Raw genomic sequence first — 18955 nt, forward strand, 5'->3', positions numbered from 1 at the left:
GTTAGTTAGAGATATTTTTTGTTTTAGCGGAATATCCCGAGATATCGCTCACACTTCCCCAGATATTCCTCACCCTGCCCCCTCTCAGTCTGACCCGCTCTGTTTACAAACTCCCCTCCCTTTCGGAAATGACAATACGCGTCACTTTCCATGAGACACTTGCACTTTGGAGTAAGTTGACACGAGGTTCATTTCCAGAGAGAAACTGACATGGACACTATCCCGGGAGAGAGAGCAGGCAGAAACGATGAAAGGGTCGGGAACGGGATCACTTTCGGAGTCGGATTCGGACCAGATCCTGATGATTTCACTCCGACTCTGAAAATGGTTCCAGAATCTCAGCGGGAAATGAGAACCTTCCTCCAGTGAGGGAGCGGATTGTGACCCAGGTGAATGTGAGCGGAGACAGGGAGCAGCAGCCGGTGAGCCAGGCCTGGGAGCCGGGCTCCCTGTCATCTCCAACCCGGGATGTGGGGACGGGACAAGCGCGATGTGAACACACCGGGACACAGGGGATTCCCGCAGTCGGGGGTCTCTATAATCCGGATTGGGACATCCAGCCCCCAATACCCAGCCTGACTCCCCCTGCCCCAAGTACAGAGCCTCCCTCTACACCAGCTCAGTGCCCGATGATCTGAACACACTCAACATTCCGCTGCAAACCGAGCGCTGCTTGCGATTTTCCAGCCGGGATTTTCCAGCCGCTGCTTCCGGACTCTCCAGCTTTTCGATCCCTTACCTCAGAAAGAAACCGCACCAACTCTTGATCTCCCCGCAGCTCCTGCAAAATCCCTGGAAGCGGTTTTCACTTTTCGAATGTAATGTGCCCCATTAAAGCCGCCAGCTTGGCAGTGCCAGTGAGGGCAGCCAGCAGAGCCCAGGCTCACACTCACAGCACTCGGCAACACAGGCGCCCGCTCCCGGATCCCAATCCGCTCCGATTGAACATTAACCGCTTTCTCAGCTTCCACCTCGGTGCTACCTTCTGGCTCGGTGCAGCATGGCTCTGGGGAGTATTTGGAGATTTTGGACGGTGCTGGTGTTGTTGTCCGGGACCCTGAGTCTGGGCTGTGAGAGGCTGCACTTACAGCAAGTTCTCAACACAGAGACTCTGAGCAAACTGCATGAAATGGTGAGTTTCAGCTGATCGGAATCTCAGTGGGTCCGATCGCTTCAAAATAGTTTTTGGTTTTGTTCCGTTAATAGTCAGTGATTCTCCAGCATTTCTGTTCCTGATCTTGTCTGTATCAATGAATGTCTCCTCGCAGGGCGGCCGCCTTCCCTGGCAATGTGTAAGAGTGAGGTCCGCGCTCAAAACCAAGCCCTTGAACTTGGTGAAGCTTTCAGAGGGTTTGCAGGTGAGTGGACACTGGACTGGATTTTATTTTTAATTCTCCGGACAGGTGTTTTCTGGAAAGCGTTTCATATCAACAGCTTAGAACTTAAATATCAGAACGCCCACCGACTCAGTAAAGGGTCAAGTGCTGTTTTCGATTGGGTTTGACTGAAATAAAAGATGGTGAAAGTGAGGACTGCAGATGCTGGAGGTCAGAGCTGAAAATGTGTTGCTGGAAAAGCGCAGCAGGTCAGGCAGCATCCAAGGAACAGGAGAATCGACGTTTCGGGCATTTCGTTCCTGAAAACGAAACGACGTTTCGTTCCTGAAGAAGGGCTCATGCCCGAAACGTCGATTCTCCTGCTCCTTGGATACTGCCTGACCTGCTGCGCTTTTCCAGCAACACATTTTCAGCTGAAATAAAAGATGGACAGTAAGACACCAATCAGTGCATTGTGTCTGTGTTAGGTGGATATTCCCGTTCGAATCCAATTTCCAGCCGCAGCCTTAAGGATACAGAGCTTCTGATGCAGATCCAGGCTCATTTTGAATGAGTTGGAGTTTTCTCAACCGCCAAGAAGGGCAGAGAATTCCAGGCACTCATCATACTGTCGGTGACAATATCCTTCCTGCTGTTCCCTCTCATCCTTCTAGCAGTTGGAGTTAAATGAAAAATTCCTCTCTCAGTTCCCTGTGTGTTTTGTTCAGGCCCAGGACAGGATCCAGATACTTCATCAAATCTTGCGTCACATCAACAAGATCTACAGCATGAATTTGGGGTCAGTCACTTGGGCCCGGAGCAAGGTGGAAAATGTCCGGCTTCTCCTGGAACGGCAGCTCAGGGAGCTGGAGGAATGTGTGATGAGGTCAGGAACAGAGGGCAGACGGAGCAGAAATGCCACCATTCAGAAATACTTCAGGAAACTACGAAAGTTCCTCAAACAGAAGGTGAGACAATTGGCCATTGACTGTGTAATCACTAGCATTCAGTTCATTTCATTCCCTTTAAATCTCTTCATCCTCTAATATCACTTTTCCCTCATTGTTTCCATTTTTCAGAATTTTAGTCACTGTTCCTGGGAAATAATCCGCGCCGAGACTAGAGCCCGTTTACAACAGTTGTTTGTCATAATGGCGCAAGTCAGCAGAGGAAATTAAAAGAAAGTCCAAAGGCTGGAACAATGTGTTTGACATAACTCGCTACATATGGAATTAATGATATCTTGACTGTTTTGTGATGATCATTTGCTGCATGTTTACTGATGGAGAGCAAATACTATTTTTTACTTGATTTTTTTGAACCAAATTTATGGCTGAGGTATTTTCCTGTATTAACCATTTCACGAGGGGAATATCATTTTTGATGCGTTCTTTATTGACTGACAGCCTCTACAGTTCAAAGTCTCAACTGAGCTTTGCTCTTTTGGCTAATCAATCTTTAAACCATGCTGATATGATACTGTTCACCCCATCTGTTCTTAGGTGGGGGAGCATTTTTGATGCGGCGGTGTTATCAAATGCCTTTTGGAAATCCAATTGCACTGCATCTACCTGTTTCCCTTTATCCACTTCCAGAATCCACCTTTGGAACTGACCTAACCAGCTGACTCCACGCGTGCTCTCCATCTTAACTGAACAGTGTTAAATTGATTGGTCGGATATTGTCGTGCAATAAGCCTTACAATTTTTATACGAGATGTAAAATCAAAAAGGAGAAAACGACCTGAAGATTTTTCTTTGACATATTACTCTCTTTTTCTTTGAGGAATTATTTTACGTAATTGTAAAGAATTATTAATTCTACAATGATGATCGAGCGATGACACGCTAATTGAGAATATTCTGGGTTCAAACCCTACCTCAAAGGTAACTTGTTACTTTCCATTGAGCTTTTTGAAGCTCCTCATTCCAGTTGCTGAATTGTCAGTAACAATTCTGCGATGATAATGCTCTGCCTAAAATAGAGCTCTCATTTACAAAGTATTATTTGGCTAAAGTCACAGACCAATGACACCTGATCCTGTCATTGGTTCACACTGATCTTTATATTCCAGTTCTAAAAAAGGTCAACACTATTTCAAGTTGTTGTAATTTATTAATATTTATCATTGTGATCACCTCATGTAATGAAGTGCTGCTGTTTTGCACTGTATGAGAACTAAGTTCCCAAAGAAATAATTTATTATTATTTATTAAGATTTAAGAAATAAAAAAAATTATAAAACTGGAAACTTCAACACTGAATGAAGACACGTTTGAGAAAATAAATTATTTTGAATATGATACATTTATTAGAGTGATCTTTATTTTTTTAATCTGTGCCCATCAGTTTTCCATACTCACTGTAGTTTCTTGGATTGTTTTACTTGCTGTCTGTTACTGATATGCCTTCTCTAGTCCATCTTCCTTTCTACAATGTCTGATGTTCTCTCACCACGCAAAATATGTGAATCCTTTTGTACCCAATAAGCCTCATTTTATATCTAATAGTGTGACTTCTACAGTTTTGTAAAAATACATCTATATTTCTGCTCTGGATGAGAAGTTCCAACTCAAGGGGATGACAAAAAGCAATGGGAGGGTAAAATGGAATGGGACCTTTATCACATAAGCACATGTTCTTTATGACTTCACACTGATCAGTTCAATTCAGACAATTTCTGTCTAACTGTTCAACCCATAAGTTCAAACACATTGAAAGTAAGACTAGACGTTGTAAAATGTCATCTCATCCTGAAATCTGTTAGCGCTATACCTAAGGTTACTTAAACTGCAGTTTATTTCTTCTCTCTCTTCCCTTAGTCCACTTATGATGTTTGATTTGAAAACCATTGGAACCAACTGTATTTTCTACTTGCAGCCTCATTGATAAAAATAATCCACTCTTTCTCTCTACTCCATTGTTATTCTGAACTTTAACTATATTTCTTTATTTACAACTTTATATTGAGAAGAACTGTAATGTTGAACTTTTAACTTATATCTTTATTTTTCTGCTTTGTACCTGCGATTTTGTACCCAGGTATCTTGAATGGCTGTGAATGGCAACATTGTAAACTTTTCACTGTACTCCTGTATCTGTACTTGAGTACATGTGACAATAAAACCTAAACCCAATTCTAATTCTAACTCTAATTCTAATTCACTGTAACCTTTCTTTTATTGTTCCATTTTATATCTTCCATGGTTTCACCTTTCATCTTGCTGTGTAATACCATGGTACAATATAGACCATTGGCATTTAATCAGATTCAAGTAATTTTGTCTTCATTCAATTATATAAGATCCTAGCATTTCACTGACAGATTTTGTTTTGTATTTTTAGCAAACATTTCCTGGCTTTGCCCCCAGTCAATTGATAAATATGCATTTTTACTATCCAAGAAAGGAAACCTTTGGAAATTTGCATTTTAGGATCTCATCAGCATATTAACTGAAACTTTAGCATAGAGTTAGTATTCCTGCCTTGGATTCATATGTTAGAGGGTTCAAATCTGCTCCATATTGCAATGGAGACTGAACCTCTGGTACAAAATTTGCAGTTGACATTCAGACATGTGCTTGTGCCAAATGATTGAGGTTCTGAGCCCTCCACTGCACTTTTCAATGGACTCCATAAAACTTTGTTGTACAGGCCATTTAAAATCATCATTTCAGCTTGGCTAAGGATGGTTATGGCCAAAAATTAATGCAAAAGTGTGGACTGTTAGCCAGCTTATGAATCCTTCCTTTACTCCCCACTCTTGTCTACAGGGGGAGAATATGAAGACATATTGTGTCCAATGCTGAGATCGATATTAGATAATCTACCTGGTTTTATACTTATTTGACTTTTTCACTTTGGCTTGATGCAACTTAATGGTTTTCTGAGTTATTTCAGGGAACAGCTACAATACAACTACATTACGATGGGTTCACAGTCACGCCAGGCTGAGTAAGGCCAACAGATTGCCTGACACTGTCACAGAAATTTTTTCCAAGTATGTTTGTAATGCTGGTACACAGTAAAATAACTTCATGAGGGCTGGTATTCTGTCACCAAGTCTCCCTTTATTTACATGTGGACTTTGACCAGCTAGCTCTGAGCCAATCCCTAAAATGAGGAGAACTCCTGGCACTGCAGTTTATGTCTGTCAGTCCATACTCCCTGACTGGACAAGATTAACAGCCCTAACCAAGAAACTCATAAACTATGATGTCCATTTGTCTGCCCTCACTCCAATCACTACATCCCTCCCCTCTAAGTCCTGGGACGCAAACCTATTCTTTCTCTGTAACTTCTCCTGTGGCATTTTCACACCAGGTCCGATTCCTCTGACTCTACCTCAGATACTGGCAGTGCCTACTGGGCTGTAGCCCACTGCTTGCACCCAGAGCGACTTAGAAGAAATTCATCTTCTTCTTCAGGTAGTAAAGGCACATAGACTGTGACATCTGCTGTGTCCATCTCAATCTCTGAGATTTCTTTGACACTTGATGGAGTGGGGAACACCTGGGTTCTGATAGACTGTTAACTAGTTTACAAGCCCTTTCTTTACTCTACAATTTGACTCCAGGGGGAGACTATGAAGTCAATTTGTGTACAATGCTGAGATCAATGTGAGATAATCTACCTGGTTTTATACTTACTTGACTTTTTCACTGGGGTTTGATGCAACTAAATGGATTGATAGGTCATTTCAGGGGACAGCTAAAATGCAATTGCATTGCAATGTAATCACTATCACTTGAAGGACAGACCAGCACATTGTCTGTCACTGTCAAACAGTTATCATTTCTTCACACAAAACTTTTCTAAATAAATTTGTAATGATGGCACTTTTCAAAATATATTTGTAATGCTGATGACGAGGTGCTGCATTTTGTGAAAGCAAATCTTAGCAGGACTTATACACTTAATGGTAAGGTCCTAGGGAGTGTTGCTGAACAAAGACACCTTGGAGTGCAAGTTCATAGCTCCTTGGAAGTGGAGTCGCAGGTAGATAGGATAGTGAAGAAGGCGTTTGGTATGCTTTCTTTTATTGGTCAGAGTATTGAGTACAGGAGTTGAGATGTCATGTTGCGGCTGTACAGGACATTGGTTAGGCCACTGTTGGAATATTGCGTGCAATTCTGGTCTCCTTCCTATTGGAAAGATGTTGTGAAACTTGAAAGGGCTCAGAAAAGATTTACAAGGATGTTGCCAGAGTTGGAGGATTTGAGCTATAGGGAGAGGCTGAACAGGCTGGGGCTGTTTTCCCTGGAGCGTTGCAGGCTGAGGGGTGACCTTATAGAGGTTTCCAAAATTATGAGGGGCATGGATAGGGTAAATAGGCAAAGTCTTTTCCCTGGGGTTGGGGAGTCCAGAACTAGAGGGCATAGGTTTAGGATGAGAGGGGAAAGATATAAAAGAGACCTAAGGGGCAACTTTTTCACGCAGAGAGTGGTACGTGTATGGAATGAGCTGCCAGAGAAACTGGTGGAGGCTGGTACAATTGCAACATTTAAGAGGCATTTGGATGGGTATATAAATAGGAAGGGTTTGGAGGGACATGGGCCAGGTGCTGGCAAGTGGGACTTGATTGGGTTGGGATATCTGCTTGGCATGGATGGGTTGGACTGAAGGGTTTGTTTCCATACTGTGCATCTCTATGACCCTATGACTCAGAATTTTATAAGCTCACTACTAAGATAATAAGTACTAACAGCTGAAATTACTGAAATTGAATATTCATTATTTTGTAGAAATGACTGTAACTAAGATATAATCGTTTGCCATTTTAAGAGTTAATAATTTGAATGAAACACTATAGAACAATTTGTCCATTATTTAGTTTAGCTGCATTATATAAAATTGCATTTTCCCAAACAATCCCAAGAAAGTAGTTTGCTCAGCAGAGATCATTTCTACACTAATCAGTGCGTCTAATAATCAGGCAATCAACAAGCTGCTTTCTCTTTAATTCAACAAAGACGTATGTTCAGAATCAGTGGTGTGCTTACTGCTTTTTGTCATTTATATAAATGATTTTGATGTGAATATAAGAGGTATGGTTAGTAAGTTTGCAGCTGTCACTAAAATTGGCATTGTAGTAGATAGCAAAGAAGGTTACCTCAGAGTACAATAGGATCTTGATTAGATGAGCCAATGGGCAAAGGCATAGAGTTTAATCTAGATAAATGTGAGGTGCTATATTTTGGCTGGGCAAATCGAGACAAGACTTATACACTTAATGGTAAGGTCCTGGGGAGTCTTACCAAATGCAAAGACATTGGAGTGTCGGTTCATAGTCCCTTGAAAATGGAATCGCAGATAGAGAGGGTAGTGAAGAAGGTATTTGGTAGCTTGCCTTTATTGGTCAGTGCATTGAGTAGAGACCTTGGGAGGTATGCTGCCACTGTACAGGACATTGGTTAGGCTACTTTTGGAATACTGTGCTCAATTCTGGTTTCCTTGTTATAGGAAAGATTTACAAGAGTGTTACCAGGGCTAAAGGATTTGAGCTATCGAGAGAGACTGAATAAGCTGGGATATTTTCTCTGGAGCATTGGAGGCTGAGAGGTGACCTTGTAGAGTTTTATAAAATCATGAGGGGCATGACTAGGGTAATTGGACAAGGTCTTTTCCTCAGGATAGCAGAGTTCAAAACTAAAGGGCATAGTTTTAAGTTGAGAGGGATAAGATTTAAAAGGGATCTAAGGGGCAACTTTTTCACACAGAGGGTGATGCATGCATGGAATGAACTGTCAGAGGAAGTGGTGGAGGCTAATACAATTATAATATTTAAAAGGCATCAGGACGGATGTATGAATAGGAAGCGTTTGGAGGGATATGGGCCAAATGCTGACAAATAGGACGAGATTAATTTAGGATATCTGGTCGGCATGGATGAGTTGGACTGAAGGGTCCATTTCCATATTATACATTGCTATGACTGTATGACTCTAATAACAAAAGGTGGGAGAAAAACTATTTAGTAGCTATCTAAATTAGCAAGAAGGGAACATAAACAACCAACATTGAACAGTGAATGTGAGACTGTAGTCAGTCCTTGTGCTTGACTTATCTGTGAGGGGAATATGGCTGATTTAGATTCCAATTTAAATTACAACTCATCAAGTTTGTACATAGGGAGTCTTGACTTCAGCATGGAAGCCAAGTCATTTAGGACCAAAAATGCACAGGTCGGAAAATTGGTTTTTTGCTCATCACTCAGAGGAACTAAAGGATTTGGAAGCTCAAGTAGCCAAATTGTTAAGTATGAATGCTCAGGCACATAAAACAAGAAAATGTAAATCGAAAGTTGACTTCCACTTTCCAGCTTCCATTCTTCTTATTGTCAGAAAAATAGTTATGATTGGTGGACCGAGATATTACATATTCCTGCTCCACAACTGCAAAATAGTGTTGCCCGACCATTCAAAATTATTCATGCTGGGACCAGGCATTAGATCATTCATATAACCATACTTTGGAGCAGCTTTCAGAAGAACAAAGTTTTGAGAAAAAGGATAGAAACATGTTTTGGGAAGGTTTTTTTTTAAATGCAGTATGCTGTTAGTACCTGGGATTCAATACCTGAAAAAGTATCAGAAGCAGATTCAACAATAACTTGCGAAAGGAAATTGGATGCATTCTTGAAAACAAAAAAGCAAGGGTTAAGACAAAAAGCAGTAAATTGGAATTGAGTGAATGGCTCTCAAATAGGTTGCATAGGCAAGAGGTATAGGTAGGCCTTCTTCTGCACTGCAAAATTTTATGATTTTATGAATGTATTGTTTCATATCCGTGTAATTCCCTTTCTATCCTTACAATTTCAATGTTCTTCTCTAAGCTCATTTAGCTCCCTCCTGCTCAACTGATTGATCACTGCATGGAACAGTGAACGTTCCTGAATGGCCTTTTGTAACACAATACCGGAAAATGCATAAGGATAATTTTATTTGATTTGTCCTTGGGATGTTGTAAAATTGGAATTCCCAACTTCCATACTTTTGAAAGACCCAGTCAACTGGCTGCAGCTTAGTTTGGTTTGTGTAATAATACTACTCCTTTTTTTCAAGTTTGTGTGCATCTCAGGAAGGTTCATTGTTCCTGAGTTTGGGAATTTGGTAGGAAATAGTCAAATCATCAACATGAATCAGTGCCTTATCACACAAATGAAAAGGGTTAATGAACCAACACAAAGTGGGTCATTCATAGTTACTGTAATATTTCTTTTGAACCATGTGCACACTTGCTCAATACACCTTTATAGGTGTGAATATGTTTCAATACAACTCCAAAATAACCATTGTCCATATGGCCTAGATTGTGAGCTACTTCATGATTTGAGCCATCATCCAGTACTTTCCTGACCAAAATAGGCAAACTTACCTGCGTATAGACAAAGTGGCCCACTGACCAGTATATGCAAAACCTTGTCAATTTCAAATTGGTGAAGACTAAGGGTACCCAGAACATTATTCTGGCTAGCTAATATGAATGGATTCAATGCAACACTCTAATTGCCTCATTGAAAACAAAAGGACTTGAATTACATAGCTGTCTTAGGAAACTATAACAATCATATTTCCTTATATATGTTATTGTATCAACATTTTAATTATTATTATTATTTTGCTAATATAAACATATTCTTCATTATTGAATGGCAGGTTAGATAGGCCAAATGGCATAATTCTGCTTCAACATCTTATAGTCTTACGGTCAACAGCAACTGACAAAACGATAGGATCAAAAAAATTGGAATGAGCTTGGCAAAAATCATGCTATGCAGCTGCAGGCCCAACATATTGCTTGCGAAATATTAATCTGGTTTCTTCCATTCATGAAACTCTCTGTTGTGGTAAGAGAAGCCACTGATTTCTGCACTATTCACTCCCCTGTCACCTGCTAGTTTCATGGTTACTTTCAGTCTATGTTTGCTTTCAATTTTGGTTTAACTGGATGAGCAGAGTGGAATTTTTCATTGTATGCAGTCAGTCAATAACAAACCTCCTGTGCCGATAGTTCACCTGGTCAGGTTGGTAGTGCAACAATTGATGCGATTTGACATACAGAAACTTTTGAAATTTTATGGGCTTCCCAACATAGAGATCCCCCAGTTCAACATGAAATTGGAAACTTCACTGAGATTTGCCCATGTTGGAAAATGGATAACAGCAGTGCAGCATGGAATCCTTGTTACTTAAATTGTTTATGGATTTGAATGGCACTGGCAATGCCAGGTCTTATTACCTACCCTTAAATGGGTGGCTTGTTGAACCATTGCAGAGGAAAGTTAAGAGTCAACCACATTGCTTTGGATCTGTAGTTTCATGTTGGCCAGACCAGTTGAAATTGGCAAACTTATTTCCCTAAAGAGCATTTGTCAATGATATAGGCTTTTTGCAACAATTGACGCCAGTTTTGTTGTTTCTATCACTGAAACTATATTTATGTTGCAGATTGATTGATTGAATTGAAATTCCACCAGCTACCATGATGGAATTTAAATCCATGCCTCGAGAACATTAAGATAGTCCTCTAGGTTGCAGTCCAATTACATTACTCTGCCACCAGAGTATGGATTAACTTGCATTTCTTCATTGCAAATCTACTCAAAATGATCTGGTTAACAGTCCTCAATGAGGTTGGTGAGGACTGTGGAGTAAAAGAGCTTGAAAGTTAGAAGGAGGTGGGAAAATCCAGGGTGGAGCCTACCAACAAGTTGTTGGTAAGCCCCACTATGGATTTTCCCTGACTGTACTCATGAGGAATGCTGCTTTATCTGTTAGCGTGGCACCCCTGCTCTCAATATCTAGCTGATGGTTCATGTGTTTCAGGGTATAATTTTTTCATTTTAGAAATTAAATTCTTAACTGTAGGAATTAGCTTACATGCATTTAAAATAAGGAGTTTATTATCCTTAAAAGGTTAAACTCCGGTTGAGTTAACAGTTTAACAGCTAGGAAGGCAAGACCATAAAATTATAGCTGGGTTTACTTAGCTAGAAAGCTGAAGATGTGATACATGCAATACTTGAAACAAGTGTAGTCCAGAAAAATGTTTTTGATTTGCAAGTTAGATAATAGTAGAGGTGAATTCGTTTTTTTTTCATTTATACATGAGATGTGGGCATCACTGGCTGCACTTGCATTTATTGTTCATTCTTATATGACTTTCAGAAGGTGGTGGTGAGTTGCCTTCTTGAAGTGCTCCAGTCGGTTTGGTGTAGGTAGATGCACAATGCCATGAGGGAGGGGTTTCCAGGATTTTGACCCAGGGACGCTGAAGGATCAGCAATACATTTCCAAGTCAGGATGGTGAGTGACTTGAAAAGCATTCAGAAAAAAAAACAAAAGGTTATAAAAACCCATTCGCATCATCAGGTCAAAAAAAATTTTTAAGTGAGTACTCACTCATTTTAAGCTCATTTTGAGGAGATCTTACAGAAGGCTAAACATTAGAAAAGGGAATGGAGCTTAGGTAAGGTTTCTGGTTTCACTATATTTGGCGGTTTTTGCTGAGACAGTTATTTGCAGTTTGGACTTTGTGGATTTGCAGCTCACTAAAAGAGATAACTGAAGCAAATGATAGCTTGATAGGCATGCGCTGTAAATAAAGTAAAACGCTAACATCATCATTGACTGTGTGAAAAGTGGGTGACACTTGATGTTAGTTTGAATTTTGTGAGACAAGTGGAAAGATGAGTTTAGTTTCAAACTAGTGGAAGAATGAAGAGTGTTCCATACAGAGAACAATAATTAATAATCATTTGAATTAACTGGGAATTATTGAAAAGGTAATCAGAACAAAGGATTAATGTACCCACAGTCCAGAGAGGGTAAATGAAAATTTAACATTGAAGAATAGCTGGGCCTTTTTCCAGCAAATTCCCAATAAGATGATGGCATACATTTTTAAAATTTGTTCAAGTGATGTGGATGTTGCTGGCTAAGCCAGTATTTATTGCCCATCCCCAGGTGGTCTGGAGAAAGTAGTGGTGAGCTTTCTTGAACTGACGCTATGTATGTGATTTCAGGGCACCTACTGTTCAGTGAGGAAGGGAGATCCCAGGTCATGATCCAGTAATGGTGAAGGAACAGCAATATACCTCCAGGTCAAGATGGTGTGTGGTTTGGAGGTGAATTTGGCTTTGCTTCTTAGCACTCATTCATTTTATGCTTATTTGAAGCCTGTGTCGCTTGCATTGCTTTTTTAGTGCAAAGGAAAAGGCAGCAGCTTGTCATGTTTGGGAGTCCTGAACAGTCAAGGAGATAGATATGTTGCTGTAGGGCATTGTGTGAGGTCAGGGATTGGGCCACAGTCAGCCCTGCATGCATTATCATGAATCTTTTGCTCTTGCCCTTTTAGGTAGTTCCTACAGAACTAAAGATTGAGATGTTCTATAAGAGATTATTTTGGGAAGTAAGAAGCAATCCTGAGTGCATAATGTACATCATTATGAATTACATTGTCAGATTCAGTGTATTTGGGTTAACTAGTTTGCTGAATATGCGATAAACTCTTTTGTTTAAAAATGTGATGTCTTGTGGTGTAGCTGTAATGGTTAAAAAGTTTAATATTTCTTCTTTACTCTTAACACCCCCAACTGGATCAAAACATTCTTCGGGAAAATCGGGTCCATTGCACTTGATGTCAGACAGTCACAGTTCATTAAGTAGCTGATCACTATTGATAGTATTTAAATACATACTTAACCACAAAACTCACAAAATCTTGTGAGCTTTAACTGGGAAACTTGTGAAACATTAACGATTCCAGGATGATTCGCACTGGCATTCCCCAGGGGATGAGACCCTTCTATTTCTGAATTTATATTAACAATATAGAGTTTGGAGTGCAGGGGAAAATTTCATAGTTTGTGGATGATACAAAATTTGAAAGCATTGTAAATTTTGAGGAGAATTTCAAAAGTACATTGATAAGTTGATTGAACAGGCAGACAGGTGGTAAGTGATGTTCAATGCAACAAGTAACAAATGATATGTTTTGGTAGAAGGAACATGAAGAAACAGTATAAAATTAATATAGCGATCTCAAGGGTGTGCAAAGAGTCAGACATGGGAGGAAACATACATATGCTGTTAAAGATGGTGGAATAGTTGGAGAAATCAGTTACTTTTCATAACAAATCCTAGAATTTATTGATAGTGCCATAGGGTACAAGAGCAAGGAAATTATATTAAATATGTTTAACAAACTGGGCAGACCTCGGTTGGCATAGTGTATACAGTTTGGTTATCACATTCTAAGAAGGATGCACACAAAATGTTTATGAGAATGGTCCCAGGAATGAGAAATTTCTGTTGTAAAGGTTAAGTGGAAAAGTTGAGATTGTTTCTCTTGTGGAGGTGAAAGCTAAAAGAAGATTTGATTGAATTAACAAAAGAACTCAAGTTAGAATAAACAAGGAGAAACTTTTGGATTGTAAAAGGGTCAAGAGTAAGAAGGCACAGATTTTAAGTGACTTGGAAAGGAAGCACATTTTTCACAAAACAAGTGTGCAAGTTAGGTGGATGGGCCATAGTCCAGGGATGTGCTGTCTAGGTTGAATAGCCATGAGAAATGCAAGGTTACAGGGATGTGGTGGGTGTGTTTTGTTGGGATCCTCTTTGGAGGATCAGTATGGACTCAATGCAGTGAATGGTCAGCTTCCACACTCTGGGATTCTATGGTCTATGATCCTAAGTAGGTTGGCTCTGCGATGAATTGCCTGGATGTGTGATTGAGGCAGGTTCAATTGAGGCAGTCACAAGGGTGCTAGATATAAACTTAAATAGATATAATTTAATAACTTAAATAGATATAATAGATATAGATATAATATATAAACTTAAATAGATATAATAGATCCACAGTGAGCTGGTAAGATGGATACAGACGGGTTTGGTCTTAGAAGACAAAGAGTAGTGGTGGGAGGGTGTTTTTTTTCTGATTGATTAGTGGTGTTCTGCAGGTATCCCCTGTTTTTTGTAATATATATAAATGATCTAGATGAGAATGTAGTTGGTCTAATTAGTGGGTTTGTGGATGACACAAAGATTGCGGGTGCTGTGGATAGTGAGGAGGATTGCCAGAGGAGACAGCAGGATATAGATAGGCTGGTGAAATGGATAAATGGCAGTTGGAATTTAATCTGGACAAATAGAACATGATGAATTTTGGAAGGTCTAATGCAAGATGCAATATCGTAAATAGCACAACCCTTAGAAGCACTACAGTGCAGTACAGACATACAGTTCCACAGTTCCTTGAAAGTACTCAATCAAGACCTCAGTCACGTTTCCTGACTCCACAGCAAGATAGCCTTGTTAATTCCTGATCCATCCCACTATTCCTTACACCACCCTTAAAACTTAATTGCTGTGATTATTTATATCAACCTGCTAAACTTTTCTCATATCCTCCCTTTATGTTTATTGCCAGTTTTCCTGCGCTGGATTCTTTGTGTATTCTGCTTTACTTTCAGTTGCATAAGATATTATCTACAATCTTCACCTGTCTGTATTATTCTAACTTTTACTCCCTTTGCCATTCCCCTAGTCAGAATAGTTTCCTTTAATCAACCTGTTCAGACATGTTAAGACACATCTCTGGGGCAGACAGGTCTTGAATCCAGATATTCTGTCCCTGAGGCAGGGGGACTACCACTGCATCACAAGAGCCCACTCCTGGTGCAACTAAGCGTACCTTGCATCCAATCTATTTGTGTCTTGAATGCATTGTTCAATTACTGCTATTTTCATTCCCTAGACCTAGATTGAGCATGATATTATTCTATATTCATTAACAACATCCTAATTACTTAAACTGACCAATATATTTTAGGAATTCTTTACCTTTCATATCCTTTACTCTTATGTACCACCAGTATTTAGGTTCATTTAAGCCAGAGGCCCCAGTTTCAAGTCCTACCCCTGGAGCACCTTTATAGAGTAGCTATTAGTTTTTGAATGTGGTCTGTATCTTTAGTCAATTTGTATGCCATGTAATGGGAAGTCAATTGCAGTTGAAATTGAATACAGAGAAATTAGAAGCTGTGGAATTTCCTCCCTGCCTTTCTCTCAACTCTCTCCATCAAGATACACCTCCAAACTTTTACCTTTGATCAGGCTTGGCTCCACATCCTAATATTTTCTACGTCAAATTGTCATTTCTAATGTCCCTGTGAAGTGCACTATCATTGTTTTCATACATTTTTAAAAGGTGCTATATTAATGAAAGTTGTCGATGTGATGCATCTTTGGAAGAAGAATGAATGCAGCGCCTATGTATTCTAGGTTACCCAGAACCACATCACTGAAAGTAAGGAACATTTCATAGGATGTTCACAATTAAATCAGGTCATTTGGCCCAACAAGTCCATACCAGTGTTCATGCTCTACATGAAATTTCTCCCCCTACTTTTCCTCTAATCCTATCAAAAAATATGCAATCATTTTGCTTTTTTTTGCAGCAGGAATGAGGCGTAAGTGAGGTCGGAGCACAGAGGCTGTTGGGAAGGTTAGTGAGTGCTATTTAAGTACTTACCTCGAAGCTAGTGGTCTTTTTTGCAGCAGAGAGCAGTGGGAGCTGGGCAGAAGTGTGGTTGGAGCACAGAGGCTGTTGGGAAGGTTAGTGAGTGCTAATTAAGTAGGTGTGTTCTAGACCCCAGGTCCTACACAGTTGGGCCTCCTCTAACCTAATTAAGAGTCCACAAACTCACAGCTAAAAAAAAGGAGGTCGAGGGAAGTGTCTGGTGAGAAAAGAGATTATGCCACAGGTTGAAGCGGGTGAAGACATGACTGCCAAGCTGATTCAGTGTGCTGTGTGCATGATGTGGGAGGTCAGGGACACTGATGGTGTCTCTGGCTCTTAAAGCTGTGGAAAGTGTGTACACATTCAGCTTCTGAAGGAACATGTTGCAGCACTGAAGAAAGAACTTGATGACCTCAGGCTCATCTGAGAGAATGAGAATTTTCTGGACAGGACCTTCAGCGAGGTCCTTACACTGAGCATACCAGAAGAGAGAAGGGAGATGACGATGAGGAAGGAAGAGATGATTCAAGTACAAGAAACCCTGGGGAAGTACCTTTTGTGAACAGGTTGACTTTCCTGGAAACTGTTGAGATAGACGACACTGCCAGTCCGAGAAGCAGACAGATCGGCCAATCGAAAATTGGCGTGGAGGCAGAGCTGAGGAGTCAGACATCATGCAGAGCCATGGCAATAGGGGATTCCATAGTGAGAGGGACTGAAAGGGGTTTCTGTGGCAACAGATGGGACTTGAGGATGGTGTGTTGCCTATCTGGTGCCAGGATCCAGGACGTCACTGACAGAGTGCAGGGAATCCTCGAAGGAGAAGGTGAAGAGCCAGAGGTGGTGGTGCATATCGGCACAAATGATGTCGGGAAGAAGAGGTGGGACATTCTACAATGGGACTTCAGAGAACTCGGAAGAAGGCTGAAAAGCAGGACTTCCAGAGTGGTTATCTCTGGTTTGCTTCTAGTTCCTCGGGCTGGAGAGGGCAGGAACAGGGAGACAATGGACTTGAATGTGTGGCTGAGGAACTGGTGCAGGAAGCAAGGATTTAAATTATTGGATCACTGAGGTATGTTTTGCAGTAAGGATAAATTATACAAGAGGGATGGGTTGCACCTTAATAGGTGGATGACCAGCATTCTGGCAGGTAGGTTTGCCACTGCAACACAAGTGTGTTTAAACTAAGTAGTGGGGGGGGGGGTGAGGGGAAAAACTGGAAATTCAAGAAGGAAGTCAAAGGGAAGGTGAGAATAAGAGAAGTTAAGATAGACAACAGAATCAATGGAGCAGAAAACTCAAAAAGGGATCATAAAGTACGGTCAAGTGAAATAGGGATTGATAGGAAGGGTGAGGGGAGTAACAAATAAAAATATTATATATGAATGCACGAAGCATAAGAAATAAGGTGGATGAGCTTGAGGCTCAGTTGGAAATTTGCGGGTATGATGTTGTGGAGATAACAGATGTGGCTTCAAGTAGACAGACCCTGGGAAATGAATATTCAAGGCTATACGTACTATCGAAAGGACAGACTGATGGGCAGAGAGGGTGGGGTGGCCCTATTGATGAGGAATGATATTCAGTCCCTTGCGAGGGGGGACATAGAATCTGGAGATGTAGAGTCAGTATGGATAGAGCTGAGAAATTCTAAGGTTAAAAGGTCCTAATGGGAGTTATCTACAGGCCCCAAACAGTAATCTGGATGTAGTGTGTAAGTTGAATAAGGAGTTGAAATTGGCCTGTCGCAAAGGTATTACTACAATTGTTATGGGGGATTTCAACATGCAGATAGACCGGGAGAATCAGGATGGTACTGGACCCCAAGAAAGCGAGTTTGTGGAGTGCCTCTGAGATGGATTCTTAGAGCAGCTTGTACTGGAGCCTACCAGGGAGAAGGCAATTCAGGATCTGGTGTTGCGCAATGAACCAAATTTGATCGGAGAGAAGTTTAAGTCTGCAATTTGAGAGAGAAGGGAGGATTGGAAGTGTCAGTATTGCAGTTGAACAAAGGGAACTATAGAGATGTGAGGGAGGAGCTAGCCAAAGTTCAATGGTTCAATAAGCAAGCTTTCTTTTCAATCTTGATTATTTTTAAAATTACCAGCAAGTTCTACTTCTTAACCACTCTATAGCTACAGAAACTCTACACTGAGTGTATTTCTTTCAGATGACATGCACATCACTATCATTCCTAAGAGCCTTTTGTGGTAGAGACACATGCGGGCCATACCATGTGAAGATGGCAGATTTCCTTCCTCAAAGGGAGGGAAACTAATGAAACCATTTTGAACAGCAATTTATGATACTTTTGATTTTATATTTTATGAGTTGAATTTAAATGTCCACCAATTATGTGTTTCAGAGGTAGGGTTTGAATTCTAACTCTGGAGCAATAATATAGGCCCTGAAAGTATTAGTGCAATGACATTGCCATTGCACTATGTTCACTCCTAGCCAGTGATCAGTTTATGTTTAAGGCTTCTAATGTTGAACTCTAACACATGGCTTATCAGGCACTTACTTTGGGGTATGTCTGATTTCATCCCTGCTACTTCCTACAGTGTTTGCTGGTCATGACTGGTCTAACTCACATCAAACTGTTTCATAACTTTGAGAGAAACCACCTCTCAGTCTTCTTGAAAGAAAAGCTTATTAAGTCTTTCCAGATTTAAACTGTCTGTTGAATCTGTATTGTTGCTAAATTTGTTTCAATGTTTAACAATGATCACAGTTCATGTGAATCTTCCTCATTGAAACTATTGCTTTGTTTATGAGATTGAAAGGGATGCAGCTGTGAACTTAGTTCTATTTAACTGTCATTATTTCCATCTTGGTAGGTTACTGCTTCTCCAAAGTAAGCCACCATTTCCTGTCTCATTCTGAGACAATGTCATTATTGCATAAAGTTTGATATAATTTTTTTCTTTTCAATGTCCGTTCAATTTCCTGTCATGGAAACATATGTTACATGAAATAGTTTTAAATTTTCTTTTATTGTAGCTACCTTCATTATCATGAAATAAATGTTGCTTTACAGAGGAAACATCCTACGAGTGCTGGAAAATTGAATAGAAACTGAAAATGCTGCAAAATACTCAACAGGCTTGGTT

The 18955-nt window shown here is 40.3% G+C and overlaps 1 protein-coding gene across 1 annotated transcript; it reads left to right on the top strand.

The window, feature by feature from the left end:
- On the top strand, positions 1 to 3595 carry LOC122545111 (interferon alpha-A-like). The gene is made up of 4 exons (XM_087977654.1): positions 1 to 1132; positions 1269 to 1358; positions 2045 to 2284; positions 2396 to 3595. The coding sequence occupies exons 1-4, from the start codon at positions 1001 to 1003 to the stop codon at positions 2492 to 2494; spliced, it is 561 nt and encodes a 186-aa protein (XP_087833780.1). The 5' UTR covers positions 1 to 1000; the 3' UTR covers positions 2495 to 3595.
- Positions 3596 to 18955: the final 15360 nt, after the last annotated feature.

This window comes from Chiloscyllium plagiosum, unplaced genomic scaffold (genome assembly GCF_037043375.1).
Source record: "Chiloscyllium plagiosum isolate Xiang-an unplaced genomic scaffold, Cpla_swu_hap1 HiC_scaffold_32, whole genome shotgun sequence".
Classification (NCBI taxonomy): Eukaryota; Metazoa; Chordata; class Chondrichthyes; order Orectolobiformes; family Hemiscylliidae; genus Chiloscyllium; species Chiloscyllium plagiosum.